The following is a 22,489-nucleotide window of genomic DNA, read 5'->3' as shown; positions in this document are numbered from 1 at the left end:
TCCCTGGAGTACATTTATCATCCTGGGCCATAAAACATATAAAGGATATCAATAGATAGCACTGCAGGACACAGTATATTCAAGCTGTCAGTAGAAATCACAGAATGTTGCTCTTGGAGAAATTGTGTTATTTACTCCTGTTCTCAATGGCAGGTGTTGCTTGGTGCCTCAAAGAACCATGAATACAATCCCCTTCTAAGGTGTGAATTATTATTAAATTTTTTATATGTTCAATTGTGTCCGATTCTCAGAGACTGCCTGGACAAGTCCCTACAGTTTTCTTGGCAGGTTTTTCAGAAGTGGTTTGCCATTGCCTTCTTCCTAGGGCTGAGAGAAAGTGATTGGCCCAAGGTCACTCAGCTGGCTTCATGCCTAATATAGGACTAGAACTCACAGTCTCCTGGTTTCTAGCCTGGTGCCTTAATCACTACACCACGCTGGCTCTCAAGGTGTGAATTAATGCGATGCTAAATTCAAGGAATTTTGGTGCTGTTATTTAACAAATCTGTAAACAAATTTATGGAAGACATTATGTTTATTCAAACATGGCATTGCAATATCAGGGGCTTTTGTTTGCACATTTTTCATTTAAATACATTTGCAAACAGAAGTTAATATGTGATCATTCACTATCTGTGTAGCATAAAAGGTGTATGATAAGAACATTTAAATGTTTTTATTCTTGTTGTAAACCACCCAGAGTCCCCCCTTTGGGGGGAGATGGGTGGTGGCAAAAATTAATAAATAAATAAAATAAAATATTGACAATTAGATATATTTCACAAATTACAATGATTCACCCAAACTTATCCTTCCATGTTTGGTAATCTTCGATGTAAAGTTTTCATAGGATAACAGTGTTAAACTATTGCTGCAAAAATGCACCTACAATTTTTTGGTTGTTTTTTAAACTCATTTTTGAAACAAACCTAGACATAAATTATCTCACCCCAAACTGGCCATTTTGTTACTGAAGTCCAATATTGTGCCCCTGGAGTACTGAAGGAACTGCAAACAGTGTACTGAGAGCTGAATGCCATGCACAGGCAGTGGGTTGCCTCCCTCCTTCTTTGCAAAAACACAAGACTTAGGGGTTTTTCCCCCCTATTTTATACACAAAAGTAACAGATGGTTGGCCTGGAACTGTATAAAGCACTTTATGAAAGCTAAAGGTGAAACTAAACTGCATCTGGTGAAAATTCTAAGAGCAATAAAAATGAAAAGCAGCAGTATACCAGCTCTACCACCTGCTTAATGAAACAACACAATACTAATGGATAAAAGGCAGAACTATTTGCATTTGTCTTGGTGAATATTAGGTATAGCCAGGAGTTTGCCCATATAGGCAAGCTTTATAAATAACTGACCAGTCTTAAAGGAGGAAGACAGTTTCTTTTTATCTCAGCCTTCTCCAGCAAAAGAATATGAGTGCCAATAAGCAGCTGTGAAAAGAAGAATGAAGGAACAAGATTGAAGTTTGAGAATGAGGGATACTTGCTCAGGAAATATCTCCAGAGTCAGATGAATTCCATCACAGAGTACTGAATGAATTTTCTGATGATCATGAACAGTAGTGAATTATCTTTGAGAAATCTTGAAGCACAGGTTAAGTGCCAGATGATTGAAACAGGGAAAATATTGAACTTAACATGGGGAAAAAGGAAGATCCAAAGTACTTAGATCTCATATAGTATAAGACTCGTAAGAATGCAGATAATTAAAATGTCAATCTGTATGCAACTTGAAAACAATGTAGTAATTACCAAGTCAGCACAGTTTTGTCAAGACCAAGTCTTGCCAGATTAACTTTACCTCATCCAGGTAACTGCTCTAATCATAATAAAGCTTGGATTCAGCAAAGTATTTGACAAAGAATTTTAAGTTGCATCCACAGAAGCATAGTTTCAAAGGCATAGGAAGTAATAGTTCCTCTTTGTTTTATACTGGTCAGAACCAATCTCAAATATTATCTCCAGTTCTGAATAGCAACTTTAAGAACAATTCAGATAATTTAAAATGGGTTCACAGAAGGACAATGAAGATGATAATGGCATTTGAAACTATGTATATTAAGAGCAATGGAAGCAATTGGGAATGTTTAGCTTTAAGAAGACTGAGGGACAAAATGATAGCCCTGATCATATACCTGAAAGGTTGTCATACAGGAGGTCAAAACCTGCTCTTTCATTTTAGAGTGCAGTACTACCCTCTGTAAGAAAGGAAGAGTCCAGCTGAACTGCTGGGGGTGGACTTCTTCATACTATTAGCAGTTTGACAGTGGGACACATACCTTGAGAGAAGATGGGTTCCCTTTCACTGAATATGTTGAATGAAGGCTAAAAAAAAATCTGTCAGGGATGCTTTAATCTGAATTTCTGCATTAAATAGGAAGGTGGAAATGCCCCCTTCCAACTCTATGACTCTATCATCCCAATATACTTACAAGTAAATAAAGGTGTTCATTTGCTATGGAATTCATTCTTCCTCTTTTGCTCTTTAACTGCCTAATTTTTTGGGTAATAATGCCAGTAGTTTGTCAAATGAAGTCCCTCTCCCGAATCTCTCTATGAAAAGCCAACACAAAGTGTTATCTTCCTTGATTTGGGAGATATATTTAATTCTAGGTTAGCTTCAATTATTCCATTTCTGTGAAAGATTATGAAAAGTGTGGTGATCTTACAGCTCCAGATAAATTGGGATATTGATTATCTAGACCCATTTAAACTGACATTCAGCTAGGACATGATGTGATTTTGGTCAACTCTGAATAGGATCCTTCCTGGAAATCATTGTCCTAACAGCCAGAAACCACGCTGAGACAAGGAATAGGTCTCTAGTGTTTTATTACTGCTACATTAGACAGAAAATCCTAACAAACTGAAGAAGCGTGGGAAAAACCCAGACAGATAAACCCCAAAAGTTAAGGCGGGTCTGATCTGTGTCTCTTTGAATGGCTGCTTAACTCCTCAGTACTAAGCATGTGTTTTCCCCCCTGGATAGGGCCCCCCTCCTGCTCACCATCAGTACTCATGACAATCATGCTCAGAAGGTACTGCTGGAGGACTACTGTTCAACACCTTGGCCAATGGTCTATGATGTACCAAAAGGATCCACCTTGTTTCCTGTAATGTTCAACCTCTACATGAAATCATTTTGAAATGCATGTAGAAATTGGTGAGAGAACTTTATTGCTCTTTACTATTCAGTTTTAAGGAAACATGAGAATTCCCTGATGCTACCTAAATATGATAAATGGGCTGGATGAGACAAAATAAGCTGAAATTAAGTACAGGTGAGTTGGAAGTACTGTTAGTAACAGGAATCTGGACTCAGGGATTAAGGTTCAGCCTGATTTGGAATGTTAGGCTAGGCTGAAAGAACAGTTCACAATTCAATGGATCCAACTGGGTTCACTAATGGAACTCCATTGGATCCATTAGTTGCCTGGGGTGGACCAATTTAATAGGTCCAGCCTCCCTGCAATAGGAGATGGTGCCAGAGAACTGCAGGGTACCCAGAAAGTGATCTGGCCATGACAGGGGAGAAATCACCCCCCCACCCCCCCACAAATCCATATCACAGACTTGCATAAGGCATCAAGTTAACTTTAGTGAAGAAGATAGGTCTGAAGGAGATGTAAGACTGTTATGTTTAGCAAAAGGGTGCATGGGTGACAAAGTCTGAGAAACACTATCTTACAGTTAATCCTCTTAAGCAGGCTGTGTCATTACCAAAACTTGAACAGAGTTTTTTTTGACAATGTGTCTGTTTTTCATACCCAGTTCTCTTCTTTTCTTGTTTCTCTTCTTTTCCCTTCTGCACTGAGATTTTATAGAAAACACTAGACAGCTGACCTTGTCCATCTTCTTTCTCCTCTCCTGCTCAATTATTAACATCAGGGCATGGTTGTCATGTTCACTGTTTCAATGTGCACTGTACATCGTAACATTTCACATGCCATGGTGCTGACGTGCGTTTCTGTTTGGGAGGGAGCTGTTGTGAAACCTTGTGCCAAGCTCTGTATCTATGTTCATTTCAATGGAATGTGTTTGGGTTATGTGCTCTGCTCAAGGACTTTTCCCGTGGACCATCAGAAGCCCTTAGGAGCACCTGGGATTGTGAGCTTGGGAAGATTTTACTGGGGGAGGGATTTCATTTATACCAAGGGTTTTTAGTTTGCATTTGGTGCACTTTTTTCATTCTCAGCTTTCTTTGTGATCCTGCTTACTATTCTTTAATAAATCAGATATCTTTGTGATCCTGCTCATGAGTCTGATGGTGTTCTAGAATAGGCAATCATTACATAAAGCTGAGAATCACCAAAGTTGTACCATTAGCTCCTACCAAGATTAGTTTCTTGTGAGAGAAAATAGTTAACGATGGCCGAGTCCCAGCTCACGACCGGGGGACTTGAGGAGCCAGCTAGCTTGATGCCCGCATCGACAGTCAGGAGTGGAGAACTGAGTCCCCCCCCCGAACCTTCAGATTCAAGTTCCAGCCCTGAGGTGGAGGAATCTAACGATGGGGGAGAACCAGAGCAACCGGCACCTAGCGAATCGCCCACAGAGTTGATCACCTGGAATGCAATGGGAGAATTGCATCGGTTCCCGCTGACCCCAGACGTAGAATTTACCACGGTGTCAATGGAGAGACAGCCTAATACGCGAGGGAGGGAGGAATCTCAAACCTCTGAAAGGTTAAGAGGGGTGGAGGCCAAAATAGAATCGATGGAGTACATGCTAAGAAACCTGTCTCTATCATTGGGGGGGGGGCAGGGGAGGCACGACGGAGGTCCCAGCTTCACGCAACCATCCCCCATCCTCCCACCCAGACCGCCAGCAGAGCAGGGCCAGAGACGGCTCCGGGATGAATCTCCACCCCAAAGAGCGACAACTACCACTCAAACAGCTGCCGGTTCTGCTCCAACAGGAGTGGGGGTGAAAGACTTCTCTGTTAAGTTTGATGGGGATCCAACCAAGTTATCTTTCTTTCTAACCAATGCCAAAAGTTACATGAGGCAGTTTGGAGCATACTTCCCTTCCAAAGAGGCTAAGATAACTGCTATTGCCACCAAGTTGAAGGGTCGAGCGGCTGACTGGTATGTTCAATTAAGTGAGGCTGACTCCCCTGAACTTGAGCATTATGAGGACTTTATGGGGGTGTTAAAGCTGCATTTTGAGGATCCTCTGGCCAGGGCAAGAGCTAAGAAGGCGCTGAAGGATCTTACCCAGGGCCAGCTGTCTGTAGCTGATTATGCCCTGGAGTTTAAGGCTTTAGCAGGGAAAATCCCTGACTGGTGTGAGTCAACCTTAATAGAATGGTTTAAAGAGGGACTCAACCGGGATGTCCTGTGGTGGGCGTTGTATAGAGATGACCCAGAGTCATTGTACGACTGGATCTGTCTGGCCAGCAAGGCTGAGCATGCCCAGCATACCTTCATGCAAACCAGACGACCTGAAAAACCACCAGCCACCATGAGGGCCCCCCGAAGTGCCACAACTGCTGCCCGGCCAGGCTATAGAGCCTGGGAAGAGGAGAGAGATCGACGCTATGTGAGGGGTCAGTGTCTCCGATGAGGAAAGGAAGGGCATTGAGCAGCTGATTGCCCAAAAGCCAAGGGTGGAGATTGAGTGGGCAAGCTGCCGGCCAAATCGCCGCCCCCCTCATGGCGGATGACAGCGGCCAAGGGGGCAGCTGACGCTGAGGAAGTATTATACTTCTCGGGAGAGGCTGAAGATGACTCTAAGGAGCCAGCGGGAAATGCCAGCCACCTGCCATGAAGAGCGCCTGCGGGCAGGTGGGGGAGGATGGGTACGAGGATGCTATGGTGAGTGCTGACTGTCCCACTTTAGCAGTAAAAGTGAAATTGGGCTCCCGCACAAAGACTACGGAGGTCTGGGCTTTAGTTGACTCTGGGTGTTCCAGGTGTCTGATTCACCCTGATCTGGTTGCTGCTTTGGACCTGCCTAGCTTCCCCCTCCAGCAGCCTTTGATCTTCACACAGTTGGATGGTTCAACAGCGGGGGGGGGGGCGGTAACCCATTTCACTGGAACTGTTGCAATGCAAATGGGCAGCCACCGTGAGACTTTAAAATTTGTAGTGGCACCTGTTGGCAACCCCTTGGTAATTCTGGGGATTCCCTGGTTGACCTATCGAAGCCCACATATAAATTGGGAACACAGAACTCTGACTTTTAAGGATGGGTTTTACCAAGCCCCTACCACAGAGAGAGTTTCAAGTGCGGGGGTTGGAAGGGCTGCAATTGCTGTGCTGCACCCTAGTTTGGCATGTTTAGAAGGCTTGCCCAATCAATACCAAGACTTTGCAGATGTCTTTGGGGAAATGGAAGCAGATCAGCTACCCCCCCATTGGAAAACTGACTGTGCAATAGAGTTGGTTCCCAACGCTCAATTGCCCAAGCCGAAAATTTATCCAATGACTCAGAAGGGGCTTGAGGCATTACGGGACTTTATTGACAAAAATCTGTCAAGGGGGTTTATTGAACCTGCTAATTCCCCAGTTGAGGCCCCTGTGCTATTCTGGGAAAAGAAAGATGGCACGCTTCGACTCTGTATGGACTATCGGGGGTTAAATTCTGTCTCAATTTGCAACAAGTACCCTCTGCCGCTCATGAAGGACATGTTAGCTCACTTGTCTAAGGGCAAGATTTTCTCCAAGCTCGATCTTCATGAAGTCTATTTCCGCATCCGCATACGAGCTGGAGATGAGTGGAAAACCGCTTTTAATTGTCCACTGGGTTCATTTCAGTACAAAGTCCTCCCTTTTGGGTTGGCAGGGGTGCCCGGAGTCTTCATGCCATTGATTAATGAAGTATTACATGATCATTTGTTTAAAGGGGTCCTGCTTTATTTAGACGATATTCTCATTTACACTGAAACCGAGGAGGAACACAAACACCTCCTCAAACAGATGTTAAACAAGCTTAGAGATGCCAAGCTTTATGCCAAGCTTTTCAAATGTGAGTTTCACAAGACCCAACTTGACTATCTAGGCTATAGGGTGTCTGTCAAGGGCATTGAAATGGACCCTGAAAAAATTCAGGCGGTTTTAAGTTGGGAACGTCCCCGCACCTGGAGGCAATTGCAGAGTTTCCTAGGGTTCAGTAATTACTATCACCAATTTATCCAGGGGTTTGCTGAGATTGCTTTGCCCCTTACTGATTTACTCCGTACCAAGGGTTTGGGGGGGACACGCAAAGTAAAAAACCCTGGGGCGGTGCTGAATTGGACACCTGAATGCCAGGCAGCATTCAAGAAGTTAAAAACCCTCTTCACTGCTGAGCCTATTTTACAGCACCCCGATCCTGAACGCCCCTTTGTGGTCCTAGTTGATGCTTCTGACTCCTCAGTTGGGGCTATATTGTTACAGAGAGATTCTGAAAATCACTTGAAACCCTGCGCTTATTTGTCCAGAAAGTTTTCTGAAACTGAACGCCAGTGGCATGTTTGGGAAGAAGAGGCTTTTGCTGTAAAAGCCGCTTTGGAAGCCTGGTGTCACCTCCTGGAAGGCGCTAAATGCCCTTTCGAGGTTTGGACTGATCACAGGAATTTGGAAGCCCTCCGCACCCCCCGGCATCTCAGTCCTAAACAAATTCACTGGGCTCAATTTTTCAGTCGCTTTAACTTCCAGTTAAAATTTATTCCGGGAAAGAAAAACTTTCTGGCCGATGCTTTGTCATGTTTACCTCAGGACCTTGACCACGTGGCAGATATAGTTGGGATTGTTCTCACTGAACCACAACTGGGCTTGGTTGCTGTCACCCGGAGCCAGACCCGTGCTCAGGCAACCCCGCCCCCAGCCCCGTCTGGGAAGCGGAAAGTGCAAGTTCCTTGTCAGTTACAGAAGGACTTTCTCCAGGCAGTGAAATCTGACACTTGGTTGCTAGCTAATAGAGACAATGTTTCTTTTGAAAACGGTCTGGCGTGGGTGGAACACCGCCTTTATGTGCCTGAAACTTTAAGAGCTGATGTTTTGCAGCATTCCCATGATGATAAACTTGCTGGACACTTTGGTTTTGTCAAAACCTTGCATTTGGTTCGCCGTCAATTTTGGTGGCCTACCTTAAGGCATGATGTAAAAGACTATGTTGCTTCCTGTTCTGTTTGTGCCATGTCAAAGCGAAAAGGAGGAAAACCACAGGGGCTTCTACAGCCAGTGGCCAGCCCATCCTGTCCCTGAGATGAGATTTCTATGGATTTTATTGTGGAACTACCTCCCAGTCAGAAGAAAACTGTCATTTGGGTTGTAAAAGATTTTTTCTCCAAACAAGCCCATTTCATTCCATGTGCATCCATCCCATCAGCTCTGCAATTGGCACGCCTATTTCTCATCCACATCTACCATCTCCATGGTAGCCTCTCCCATTTGGTCAGCGACTGCAGGACACAGTTTACTTCCCAGTTTTGGAAATCATTTTTAAAATTGATTGGCACCAAACAGGCTCTGTCCATGTTGTCTCATCCTGAGACTGACGGATCTACTGAGATTTTGAACTCTGCCCTTGAACAATTCGTTAGAGCATATATTAACTACCATCAGGACAATTGGGTGGACTTGCTGCCTTTTGCTAAAGTGGCTTACAACAATGCTGTCCATCAGAGTACCAGGCAAACCCCTTTTTGTGTGGTTTCTGGTCACAACTTTGTTCCCATCCCTGAGCTGCCACAACCCCCTCCCCAATCCTGTTCTGCCTCTGACTGGGCTGTTAAGCTTGCTGATTCCTGGCCGGTGATTGAACAGGCTTTGGCTGATGCCCAGGCTGCTTACAAGTTTCAAGCCGATAAATGTCGTTCTTTGCAACATGATTTCAAAATTGGGGATCAAGTATATCTATCTACCAAATTCATCAAGTCCCCACAACCCTCTAAAAAACTTGCTCCCAAGTTCATTGGTCCTTTCCCTATTGTTGGTCTTATCAATCCAGTTACTGTTAAGTTGGACCTGCCTCACAATTTGAAACACTTGCACCCTGTTTTCCATTGCAGCCTGCTCAAGCCTGTCCACCACTCTTCCCGCTGGCATCCCCAACCTCCTCCTCCTGCTCCGATCATGATTGATGGCCAACAGCACTTTGAAGTCAAGGAGGTCATTGATTCTCGCAGGCTTCGAGGCACCCTCCAGTATCTGATCCGCTGGAAACACTTTCCTCATACTGAATGGGTGCCTGCTCACCACGTTAATGCTCCTGATTTAGTTAACCGTTTCCACTTGGCTTACCCTTTGAAACCTGCTGCTTAGTGTTTTCTTTCTTTTGGGGGGCAGTATGTCATGTTCACTGTTTCAATGTGCACTGTACATCATAATCTTTCACATGCCATGGCGCTGATGCGCGTTTCTGTTTGGGAGGGAGCTGCTGTGAAACCTTGTGCCAAGCTCTGTATCTATGTTCATTTCAATGGAATGTGTTTGGGTTATGTGCTCTGCTCAAGGACTTTTCCCGTGGACCATCAGAAGCCGTTAGGAGCACCTGGGATTGTGAGCTTGGGAAGATTCTACAGGGGGAGGGATTTCATTTGTACCAAGGGTTTTTAGTTTGCATTTGGCGTGCTTTTTTCATTCTCAGCTTTCTTTGTGATCCTGCATACTATTCTTTAATAAATCAGATATCTTTGTGATCCTGCTCATGAGTCTGATGGTGTTCTAGAATAGGCAATCATTACAATGGTACAGAACTGATTGCCTATATTATACTGAGGTGCCTGCATTGCTTGTAAGAACAGTTGTTGATGCTACAAACCTCTGTGAATCTGACATGGGGTCACCCCAGAAGAACCTCAGCTGCAGTGTTTCTATGGATATTATACAATTTATAATATAGGATAGAAGGTAGACCTATACACTATGAATTATTTGGTGGTCATGCTTATTTCATAGCACTTGCATTAAGGTAGGAGACCACAGGAAATTTTCCATGTTTAGTAGAGGATATAGTCTGGAACTGCTTGAAAGAAATGGGAATATCATCACACCTCATCCAACTGATACAATCTCTGACCTCTGATCAAGAAGCAACAGTAAGGACAGCATACGGGGACACAGAATGGTTCAAAATTGGAAAAGGCACTCGTCAGGGTTGTATTCTATCACCTTCATTATTCAACATGTACACAGAAGTGGTTATGAGAAAGGCACATTTGGAAGAATCTAATATTGGGGTAAAAATTGGCAGTAGGAACATCAACAACCTTCGTTATGCAGATGATACAACACCGCTGGTGGAAAGTAAAGAAGATTTAGAACAGCTAATCCTAATAGTCAAAGATGAAAGTGAAAAACTTGGATTGTGCCTTAAAACCAAGAAAACAAAGATAATGACAATGTCAGAGAACGTGCAAGTCAGTGTTAAGATCAACAACAAGGTAATTGAAGCAGTAAAGGAGTTTAACTTCCGTGGCTCTAAAATTGATCAAAAGGGTGACTGTGGCCTGGAGATCAGAAGACGTATAGTGCTTGGAAGAACAGCAATGACCAGTATAAATAACATCTGGAAGAATAAAGATATCAGCCTCCCAACCAAATGCAGACTGATTAATATGATCATATTTCCAATAGCTACGTATGATTATGAAACTTGGACTTTGAGGAAGGCAGATAGGAGAAAGATAGATGCATTTGAACTGTGGTGCTGGAGACGACTACTATGCATCTCATGGACAGCGAAGATTACCAGCAAGGAAGTCCTAGACAGAGTCAAACCAAAAATATCCCTGGAAGCCAAAATCACCAAACAAAAACTGTCATACTTTGGTCATGTTACGTGAGCTGGCTCACTCGAAAAGACAATTATGTTGGGATTGGTCAGTGGTAAAAGAAGAAGGCCCCCCCCCTAGGACTCACTGGCTTGACACCATCAGAAGGGACACTGGAATGACTACGATGGAATTAAAGGAAGCTGTAAGAGATAGAAAGGCATGGAGAGCATTGATCCACAAAGTGACTGAGAGTCGGACACTACTGAACAGATAGATAGACAGATAGTCATAAACAGCTAAGTAGCTAAATAACCTTCTATGCCCATATCAGAGAATTTCAGGAGATATGGGTTTTTATTTTGGAAGCTGGCTGAAGACTGATTTCTACAGAATAAGGCAAAATTAAATGTATGGCTTTTTGCAACAAACCACCAAAACAACTGTAAGATAGATAAGGCACTGAAAATACCAATCTGATCATTAAAAGAAAGAAGGCAGGTAAATAGATTTACCACTCCAGTTTTTCTTCAGAAATTCACTTTAATAGAACGGGCTGAAAGCAATTATTAAGAAATTATCAAGAATATTTATATCAAGCTAACTGTGGTTAAATCCAATCAAAGAGGCATCGACTTAGGTTCTGCATGCTGCACTGATAGCTGGCATAGAAGAGTGCTGTTCATTCAGAAAATACAAGGGCACTAGAACATTCTATTCCATTTTTCTGTGACAGCAACCATGGATCATATATTATCAAAATAAGATGGAGTTTATAAAAAGTGCAGTTCCACCTTGAAATCTAATTCTACGGTTGACAACAGCAGAAATCTCCCTTCAGTGAAACTGCACCTCTTAAAGTACTCCACAGTATTTTCTTCCTCTTTCTTTCAGTTATTTATTTCTTAGTGCAAGACTGAATGGACAACTCTTCTCCTTGAAAAACAAGACAAGCAAAGCAAGAAGGCAACAGTATGTTAAGCACCAAACTTTAAAAATATGCTTTATGATTTGTGGTTCCTCAATTTAGAACACAAGGATGAATTAAAATTGTAATTAAAGCAGCAGTATTTTATCTAGTTATATGGATTTATTTCAGAGTCAATGCATATAGAATTGTGCAGTAAGAGACATAATCTTTTCAAGATCATAAAAACACTACAGTACATGCACATTTTAATGAAATCACCTCATCATGTTTATCACTTGGGGTTCATCTTCATTTTCTTTCTGAACCTAATGTTCCTGCTACTGGTAGATATATGTGCTACATTTTGGGACAGTACATCTGGGAACTTCCAGTAATATTTGGATTAATTAAATTGTGTTTTTATATACTTGGAGACCCTAAAGTTAGGTGATTAATGATTTAAATAATCTGGAAGCTTCAGACCATCCATTTCCTACTTCATCTTTCAGAACAGCTATACCTCTGTCTATTATACCCAGTCTAGCTCCAATGTCTTGTCTAAGCCTTGTAATTTGCATAATATGTTCATAAACTAATAGTGGTGGTTCCTGGATGACAACAATCATATATCATTTTGGTACATCTTTCAGGGTTACAGAGCCTCCATGTTAGCAAATAATAATAGAAATTATGTAACTACTGACCATATCCGCAAGAGGTGAAAATGTGACTCCAAAAGGTTATCATTTTCCTCTTTTGCAAACCGGGATCCAAAAGTCACTTATGTAAGTTGCAAGTAACTTAAGAGGCAATGTTCTGCTTAAAAGCTACATATTTGTGGCATGGTAATCACTGAAAATGAAAAATATATGTAACTCTTCATCTATTCTATCTTTAATCTATTGATCTCTAAGGACATTGGACTAAGATGGAATAGTATTTTTTTTTAATCCATTCAAATGTGTCTGATTCTTGGAGACTGCCTGGACAAGTCCCTGCAGTTGTCTTTTTCAGAAGTGGTTTGCCACTGCCTCCTTCCTAGAGAAAGCTGAGAGAAAGTGACTGGCCCAAGTCACCCAGCTGGCTTTGTGCCTAAGGTGAGACTAGAACTAATGGTCTCTTGGTTTCTAGCTTGATGCCTTAACCACCACATCAGACTGGCTTTTGGAATAGTATTAGATGGATGATGATGATGATGATAATTCCTTACAGCTATTCCAACTATAGAAGGTAGAGGGGGTTTGCTGGCTAATACTTTGGTTTATACCCAAGATCATGATGCAACTTTGCTGTGGTTAAGGGGTTTTTATTCTTTATCAGTGGAATCCTTTATATTAAAATATGGATATACATACCAGTCATGGTTTCAGATTAGATGCTATGTAAAAGTGAAACAATGGAAAGTCAGAATATTTTGTATAGAAGATAATGTTTAGCATAGGAAACATAACCCACCCATAGAACTTTTTGTTATTCTTCTCTTATTGTTGCTTCCTCTTAGTATCATGTATCAAACAAAAGTAGTAAATCCCAATAAATCCTATTGCATAATAAAAGGTAGGAGATATATTGAAATAAAATAGGTTTAGATAAGGCCATTTTAACTGACATGAAATTACTACAATAGACTGGATTTTTTATTTATTTAGAAAGTTTTAGTAGGATGACTTGCCAGGTTATTCTTTTTCTTCTGAAACTCTAAGAAAAGAAAAATATTTGAAGAACAAAGTGACCCAAATTTAATATACCGTATCCAAATGACTAACAAGGACTACAATCTTGGTTTGCATTCTGATCGCTTTGGTAGCAGCCACAACAGATATGTCTTCTGTGTATGCATACTCATGCCAAGAAACATCTTGAGAGGCCTTAGAAAGTCAGATGATTTAAAAAAAAAAAATCAATGCTTTATGCACAGCACTGCCTTAGGCAAAGCATCATTCTGCTCATTGCAAGCCAGAAGGTGGCAATGGCAAGCCATATTGTTGTCAAGCTCCTTCTCCCCACATGGTTGTGTCCATGTAGTCACTAGTAGTGGAACTGAATTTGATGGAGCCTGTACCTTTTTTTTGTATCTAAGGAAAGCTTAATACAGCATGGGTCATGAAAGCTCTGCCAAAATCAATCTGCGTAAATCTTTTCAGTGCTATAATTAATCAGAATTTATTTTCTGCCAGTATAAATCTCCTGAACCTCCTTTGTGTATGTTGATGGTCTAGCTGGGAGATAGAAGGATAGATAAAATTCTAAACTGATTATAGAGAACAGCTTGCTACTGAAATATATTATTGAAAGAGTTTTAACAAACCTCACTTCCCTCCAACTTCCCAAAACACCACCAGGCATTTTTGGGACACATACATTATACCTATAATCTAGCTAACCCTATTTGAACATACCATCTGTGAACTACAACCGTTCTCGGACAATGACACTTACCTTTCACTGACCTTAGTGGGGACTGCCGCCTTATTTAGCTGCTAATCTGCTAACGAGATATCACACAACAGTGATATGGACACTGGAATAAAATCTCACAGATGTTAATTTTGCCCTATATCTACTCTAGTTACAATATTACAGAATCTTATATTTCTACAGGATCAGGAGAATGTGCATGTTGGAAATGCTTATTTTCCAACATGGTAAATGCAATCATTTATCAGCAAGGCCCCACTACACTATACACTGGAAAGAATGACCAATATCTATGCAAAATAGAGAAAGGACACAAATCTGACATTAGAAATATTAATATCCCCAAACCAGTGAGGGATCATTTCAGTTTTGCAGGGTAATCTGACCTAAATTGGCCTTTAAATGCAAGAATGCCTGCATCACTCATGAACAATCTTATTGCCCCTCATATCATTCTACCACTCCCCTGACCTTCAACAATAGCAGTGTGTGAACAGATAATATTCTTTTTTTAGGACTATACTCCAAGTATCTGAAAAAGTGGATGGATCCACTAAAGTCTCTGCTGTGTGTGGGCAAAGTGGCACCTATAGTGCCATAGCACATAAGATCCTCCAATGTCATCTACAGGCCCCCAAAATTAACTTTTAAAAAATCATTATTTTTAAAATGCTCTAAGAGTCACAAGATAACAAACCTTGTAAGGTTTCATTGTCCTTACTTGAAATCTCATGCCACTTCAAACAGGAATTCTCATTACATTTTGGCTATTTATTAGGGGTTTTTTTTTGGGGGGGGGGTTGCTCTGGCAAGTAAGCAAGACATTAAAAAAACGTGATGGAAAAGATTAAATACTGCTAGTGTCAGTTCCATTAACATGTAAAAACTGTCTTTATAGATTTAATTTTACAGATTTTCTAAATGCTGAGGGCCAGTATCAGAGTTACAGTATACTCAGTATATCTCTCTCTAGAAGTGCAAATTCACACCCAAGAGCATTCATGGAAAATCTTACTTCCTGCCTTGCCAGCTCCAGCCTTCACAGACAAATGCAACAGATGAGGGAGTGCATCGTTGGGAGAAGCAAGGGAGAAGACGCTCTTGCATGTGCCAGACACATAAGCCTTTGACCAGGGTGGTGGTGGCTTTCTTCTGTATTTCTCTTTCAAGCAAGAATGCTAATTTTTCAGGAGAAATCAGCCATTCCTAAAAACTATTTGTAGTTTTAGTTTGTCATCCATAGTACTGTGTAGATTTGTGTGAAGGCACCCAGCAATGGAAGAGGCTGCTGATCTACGGGTTTTGCAAGAAGTTGCTATATGAGGAAAAGTTTCAGGTGAGATTGTTAGCTGTTTTTCTCCATCAGATAAGCAGTGTGGCAAAACTCATGCCTCAATGATTACCTCAGGATGAACAGCATGCTGAACGTAACGATACCTTTGAATAAGCTCTGTACTTAAACCCAAGTGTGCCAGGAGAGTTCAGGTTTTTTCAAGTCTCTCTCAAATGGGGAGGAGGAACATGGTTTTATATGCACTCCATATCATGCTTTGTTTGCAACTGACTGCACTGTTTTGTATACTTAATGGGCAGGCAAAATTATTTTTTAAAGCATCTTTATTGTTTCTAGGAGAACAGAGAGCTCCCTTTCCCAGAAATCTATGGAACGTTAAGAATGTAACTTTGGCTGAATTACACCATTTAGGTGAAACGTCAACAGAAATGTTTTCTGTGAATAAAAAAAGAGGCTGCAAACATAGTCTATTCCAAGAGAAAGTTTGTTATACTGTAATTGTGTGGAATGACTTCTGAACTGCAGAGGTGACTCCTAAGAAGTAGTTCATACAATCACATAGTAAGTAACCAAAATTAGCCCTCCAATAATATCTGATTAAGGGCAATACACTTTGCTTTGAATGACTACTGTAAGTGCTCAACCATTAGACTACATGAGTATCTTATTATAAGCATGCTTTCCGGTTTAAAAATTATCTAGAACTGATAAATGTATCATGTCACTAATTATGAAGTACTTGGCAATGTTCTATAACTATTTTCCCCCTCATATAATATAATACCTATGTAATGGGTTATTTTGAGCAGGACAAATATTCCTACACAAATAAATAAGTATTATTCAAGTTGACATATCCCTGCCCCAAAATTTAAAAATAAAGGATGAGCCTCGGGGTTTATGCATGCTTACTAAGGAAGAACAGCAATGGCAGGGTGAGAAATATTACTCTCCTTGTAATACTACTTCCCACTAAATTGGCACACTACTGTATTATGTTGTTGTGATGTTGAACATCTTCTTTCTTGTTATGTTGGTCTATGACTGTAATAAAGATTTGAATTGAATTGAAAAAATATAGATAAATACTCACTATAATTGGACTATAACTTTTAGTTCTGAAACCATAATTTTATGTATTATTCTTCCTTATACATTACATCACTACATTTTTTCTAGATGCAGTAATAATATTAATTACAACTTTCCCATAGCTTTTAGTAATGTAATGGTTCTATATATTTCAAACTGGTATTTTTACTATTCTATTATTTTAAACAATTATTTAGTTGCCCTAGATAAACTGTATCATACTTTACTATATTAATTTTTACACCTCAAATTGTTAAACTTTAACTTACAATTTTACTTGTATTGTTATATGATTTGATAGCTTGTTGTACTTTAATCAACTGTGACCCTTTTGTTTTGTTTTGCTGGTCAATGACAGAAATAAAATGACTGACTGAATTTGACATATAAGAGCAAATCAATTAAAAACTACAGCTATGGAATTTTTTTTCTGTCACAGAATTAGTATTTCCAATCTGAACTAATAAAAAAATATCCTAATAAAAGCAACATATGAACTTGTGAACTGATTTTACTATTCGAACAAGACCAATTTCTAGAACAGTATGTAAAAATGGACACACTTTTTACAATCCTCCCATGGTGAGCTCAGTGAAAGAATAAAAAATGACCCTGTATTGCCTTCCCAATTCAGCACTGAGCAAAGCTGAATGACATGTTTGAGAACATTACATAAAGTAGCAAAAACAAACAAACAAAAAAGAAAATAAAAGAATGTACTCCTAATCTTCAAATAAGGACAATAAATTTTTGAATGTGAAACTCTGATAAGAAATTGCAATTCTCATTTTACATAGCAGCTTGGGTCTAGTGGTGTTTCTTTGGTATATTGGATTCATATTTCACACTCAAAAAAGAAAAAGATTAATGTAAAAAGGACATTTGCATTGTACATATGGCACAACCTATCAGAGCCACTGCTAGCAGCAGGTTTGGGATAATATACAGAAGTACATGCAACACCATGGAACTGATGCTTCAAGGGTGCTATTTTTATCCATTTATAGACTTTATTAACAATGATGGGTTCTGTAGAGAACTATTAACTAACATACTTTTCTTTTTGGCTTTTGCACATGCTGGATTCCTACATGGACAGGATATTCTCTAACCAAGATAATATCATTTGTGAGTCTGGTTCCTGAGCTCCAAGATAATGTAAAACTATCTTTGCTTTCTTCTTTTCCATATATCCAAATTGGAAACTAATGACACATTGCAAAATTTGTAGATCTTTGACTTGGGCCATAAGAATGACTACCTGCTTTGGCTATCTATTAGATATTAGGTGTTAACAGATAAAGATGAACTTAACAGGCATACAACAATAAATGCTCAACAATTGGAAGACTAATATTATCTGTGGAAAACTTTCCCACATTGCTAGCTAGGAAGATGGAAAAGGAACTCAATCCCCTACCCCCTGCCTGCCCCCAAATAAAACAGAAACGTTAGAAATAATCGAGGGAATATTTTCCATGTAAAACAGAAGGATTCTTAAAGGTCCAGAAACATTAAAGAAATGAACATTGTTCAATTTTAAAATGTTAAGAAAATTATCACATAAGGATTTATTTTAATTGAAAACATATTGCTGATGATTTTAAAATAAAAAGATATTAATTTATACCCCAACACTAAAGAACTAAAGCACGTGAAATCTATTTAATAATTGTTTTGAAGTTAATTATCAGTTTTGATTTCATTTTCCCTCCAGTATAATTCCTTCAGACAAATAATATGTGAATATAAAACACAGTATGGAAAAATGATGATATAAAGCAAGGCTATTGCTTTTATAGCAAAGGACAGAGGATGAGGTGGAAAAATCATTTTCTAAGGCACACATTCTAAATTTGGCTGAGGATATAAAAGGCTTGAGGCAAAAATATACAGAATAGTCATGCTCAATAGCACAATGCAGATCTGAATAATGAATGTTATGTCAAAACATTTAAGTGATATTGCCAGTCAAACCACTTTTGGGTTGGTTTTGTCAGGGTCATAAAATAGTATGACTGAAACATAAATGTTTCTACCATGAATACTACTACAAGTAAAAATGATAGTAACAGCAATTATTATTTTTTTATTATAAGAACAAGCTATAATAATTTTATTATATTAAAAGCGTCAAGGACATAGAGATGTCAAAATGATAAATTATTTAGCGCTGCTGTTTTTCATTGACAAGTTATGCACCAACAACGTCAGTATGCTAGAACATATTGGACCTTGGGGTCAGCATTGTGTTTTGGCTTCAAGCTACAATGTTCAACCATAGTCCAGGGTCTATTCATGAGATCGTGTGCTGTAGTCTGCATATTGTAGGGCAACAGTATATCTTGTTAATGGGTTAGTAAGCACCCAATAGCTTTTGAGGGCAACGACTGATGCATTGCGGTGACATCATAACACACCTCAAGATTTATTTATTTATTTATTGGAATTTTTAAACTGTCCAATAGCTGTAGCTCATTGGGTGGTTAACAGTAAACACAGAGGCACACAGAGAAAATAAATAATGCAATTCATGTTAAAAATATATCCAATAAAATATAAAATAAAGACACCATACAAAGTAGGCAGCAGCAAGGCGGTCATCAAAATTTAAAACAATACGAGATGAAATATATTGAAATATGAGTATATGTGTATGTGAGGTGCACATGAGGAATATTCAATTTAGGATGAGAAGTAGTGGCATAAGGGACTGAAGTTCTTGATGCTACTGAGCACATATTTTAAACCTAGGAATATTGGCAAAAGTAGGAAATCCATTTCCAGGGAAAGGTGAGGTGAGCTTTGCTTTGTATTTCATTTGTATATAGTAGATAGATAAACTTAAACTAAAAACTCAGAAAATGGAAGATCTACACCTCTTTGTTTGGGCTTCAAGCTCAAACACATACTAAAGAAGGCAGTTTTGATTTGCAAAATGACTTCAACCTTTGTTAAAATGGATGATTTGTGGGACATTATTGCAGTCAAAACAAACAATTCATGTCTTGCTAGATAGGCACATAAAAGGAGGCGGAAGCTCACAGAGATTTCCTGAGTAATTGTCTAGAGAGAATTCTGTGAGGTCACTTCCTTCTTCTTCACCATGCATCTGATCTGAAAGCACATGTATGTCTGAGCTCTGCAGCTCAGACTCCATTTTAGGCCTAGATATTCTACTTTAGTAACTTAGTTAGTACTTTAAATCTGCCTTGATTTTACTACTGCAACTGCTGTTTTGAAATCTAGATTATGTGAGTAAATATTACTTTTAATTCTTCACAAATCTGTGTGTTTGTTATTTTAAGAGGGATAAAAGGGGCAATACCAGGAAAATCCAGTTTGCCTAAAAGCATCCTGGATTATTGTTTTCTAGAAGGTTAAACCAACCTTGTCTTATGCTTCCAAGTCTATGCTGCAAAGGATGGTACTCTGCTAATCTCACTCATGTGACCAAGAGAGGACGATAACTAAATAATATAGCCTCTCTTAGTATCAAAATCCATTCCTTCAAAGGGTTACGGGCCCAGCAGAGACAAAATTTGAAATATTTTAGTGGATGTCACTGGATTTTCTTAAAAGAGAAGAAAGATTCAAAGCTGACATTTTTTTTGTATTTCCTGGTGAGCACATGGTGACTTCCATTGTCTCCATTGTGAAAGGAATTAACCCCTACCTTTCCCTCACAGAGCAGTAGCTAGGCAGAGAAGATCTTAAAATTTTCATTGGAGATTTAAATTTAAATTTTTGAATTTTGCACATTTTTCAGATTTTGATTTCTGAGATGGCCAATCAGAATCACATTGATGAGGGAAGCCTCAAGCTACCCAGACTCACAGAGAACAATTTTATCCAATGGAAAAAGTGCCTAGAGGCTATATTTGATCTTAAGGAAATCTTGAATTGTATCGAAAAGGAAAAGCCTACTGGCACTACTGAAGAAGCTAAAGCTTCAGTCAAGACATGGGAGAAGCAGAATAAGTTAGCAGTGGCTATAATTCTGAACAGCATTTTGGATGTACAGATGGTCCATGTTAAGAAGGGTAATACTGCAGCCCAGATCCTTGAGAATTTGGAATTGTCATATGGATTTGCAAGTAAACGCTCTCACCATGCGTGGGTAAGAGACTTATTTAAGTTGAAACTTGTATCCAAAACAGACTGTAACAGTCATGTGACTGAATTCTTGACAATTATTGAAAAACTAGAACTCACAGAATACCCAATGCAGGAAGAACAGAAAGTTTGTTATTTCCTGGGATCACTAGGACCTAAGTTTGAGACTTTTGTGACTCTTATGGATGGGAAGACAGACTTAACTTTAAGAAAAGTGATTGCCCATCTGAGAGAAGAGTGTGTGGAAAGGAGACAAGAATCTCCAACCAGAAATGCAAAGGCCAATGATTCAAACTATATGTCTAAATTCCAAGCGAAGGCCAAAGCCACACCAAAGAAAATCATGTGCTTCAATTGTAATAAGGAAGGATATATAGCTAAAGCTTGCAAAGCTCCAAAGTCACAAAAATTCCCTACATATAAGCAGCCAAACAAAAGAAAAGGGAAAAATGAGGGAAGTATTCTCTTACAAGAAAAGAGTTTAACTGTCAACAATTGTGACGCCAAACAAATGGATTATAGATTCTGGAGCCTCTAGTCATTTCACTCATGACAAGGACTTCCTTGAGGACATTAAAAGTATTGACCCATCACGAGGTAGCAGTATTCAAATTGCAGATGGAAAAATCATAAAGGCACATGGCGAAGGGTCAGGAGTCCTGAAGTGCAAAATAGGTTGTGAGATAAAAGAGAATCCCATGCAGCGGTTGTTGTATACTCCAGAACTAAACTGCAATATGCTTAGTGTCTCTAGTGGCCAGAAAAGCTTTCCGTATATTATTTGAAAATGATGTGTGCCAGGTGTCTAAAGATGTGAGATTGTATGCTGAAGCAAGTCTAATACATGGTATATATGAGATTAATCTTTCAGAACCCCAATTGGCTAAGGTGGCATGCTCAGACCAGAAGGATGAGACGGACCCACAACTTTGGCACAGGAGAGTTGGACGCAGAGACATCAATGCCATAATGGATTTGCAGTGCAAGAAGCTTGCAAGAGGAATAAAGGTAGCACTAAACACTTTACCAACAACAACAAAGTGTGTATCACAAAGAAAAATGTCAAACCTTCTTTTCCATTGTGTACTCAACAGAGAAGTACCAGAGTGCTTGATATGGTTTACAGTGATGTGTGCAGTCCACTGAATGTTCCCTTAGTTGGAAAAAATAAGTACATTTTAATATTTCTCGATGATTTTTCAAGATATTGTATTGTGTTATTTTCTCAAAGAAAAGAATCAAACACAAGAAATGTTCAGGAAGTATCTTGCCATGGTAAGCAACAAGTTTCATGACTGACAACGGGGGTGAGTACTGTTCACATGAAATGGAAACCCTCCTGGAAGAGGAAGGAATTGAACATGTGAAATGTGTTCCATACACACCACAGCAAAACTCGATTGCAGAAAGAAAGTTCAGATCCACTACAGAGATGACAAGATGCATGTTAAAAGATACATCTCTACCCCAGCGCATGTGGGGAGATGCAGCTGCCACTGCGGTGTATCTCCAAAACAGATTGCCAACCAAAGGAGCTACACGCACACCTTTTGAGCTTTGGCATGGGAGAATTCCCAATCTGCCACACATTCGTGTATTTGGAAGCCTTGCCTATGGTTATATTCCCAAAGAAAATAGGCACAAGTTAGACTCCACAGCACAAAAGGACATCTATGCCACTGAAGGAAAAGGCTACAGAGTTATGGATCTTGAAATGGGACAAGTCAGCTCAAAACACGTAGTTATTTTGATGAACACAGCAAAGTTGACAAAAGAGGAAGTGTTGTAGATTTTTCTGAGCAATCAGAGAAAGAAACACACGATCTCATGTTTCCACCACAAATGTGTAACTGTCCAGATCTGCCTTCTGCAGTCATGACTACATCTACAGGGCATGAGCAGGAAGAAGACTCAGAGGACCAGACTCCCAACAGCAGCACCAGAGATGA

At 39.7% G+C, this 22,489-nt stretch overlaps 2 protein-coding genes across 2 annotated transcripts in view; one reads left to right on the top strand and one right to left on the bottom strand.

Moving 5' to 3' along the window:
• The window catches only part of CNTNAP2 (contactin associated protein 2), a 1,282,126-nt gene that overhangs the window by 140,512 nt on the left and 1,119,125 nt on the right, over positions 1-22,489 (bottom strand). The gene's annotated exons all lie outside the window — the stretch shown is intronic.
• On the top strand, positions 19,410-21,832 carry LOC134498064 (uncharacterized). The gene is made up of 2 exons (XM_063304199.1): positions 19,410-21,582; positions 21,772-21,832. Exon 1 carries the CDS (start codon positions 20,209-20,211, stop codon positions 21,076-21,078), a length of 870 nt encoding a protein of 289 aa, XP_063160269.1. The 5' UTR covers positions 19,410-20,208; the 3' UTR covers positions 21,079-21,582; positions 21,772-21,832.

The sequence above is a fragment of the Candoia aspera genome, chromosome 4 (assembly GCF_035149785.1).
Source record: "Candoia aspera isolate rCanAsp1 chromosome 4, rCanAsp1.hap2, whole genome shotgun sequence".
Taxonomy (NCBI): Eukaryota; Metazoa; Chordata; class Lepidosauria; order Squamata; family Boidae; genus Candoia; species Candoia aspera.
Note: the sequence above shows the minus strand (reverse complement) of the source record. Positions and strands in the feature narration are given on the sequence as shown.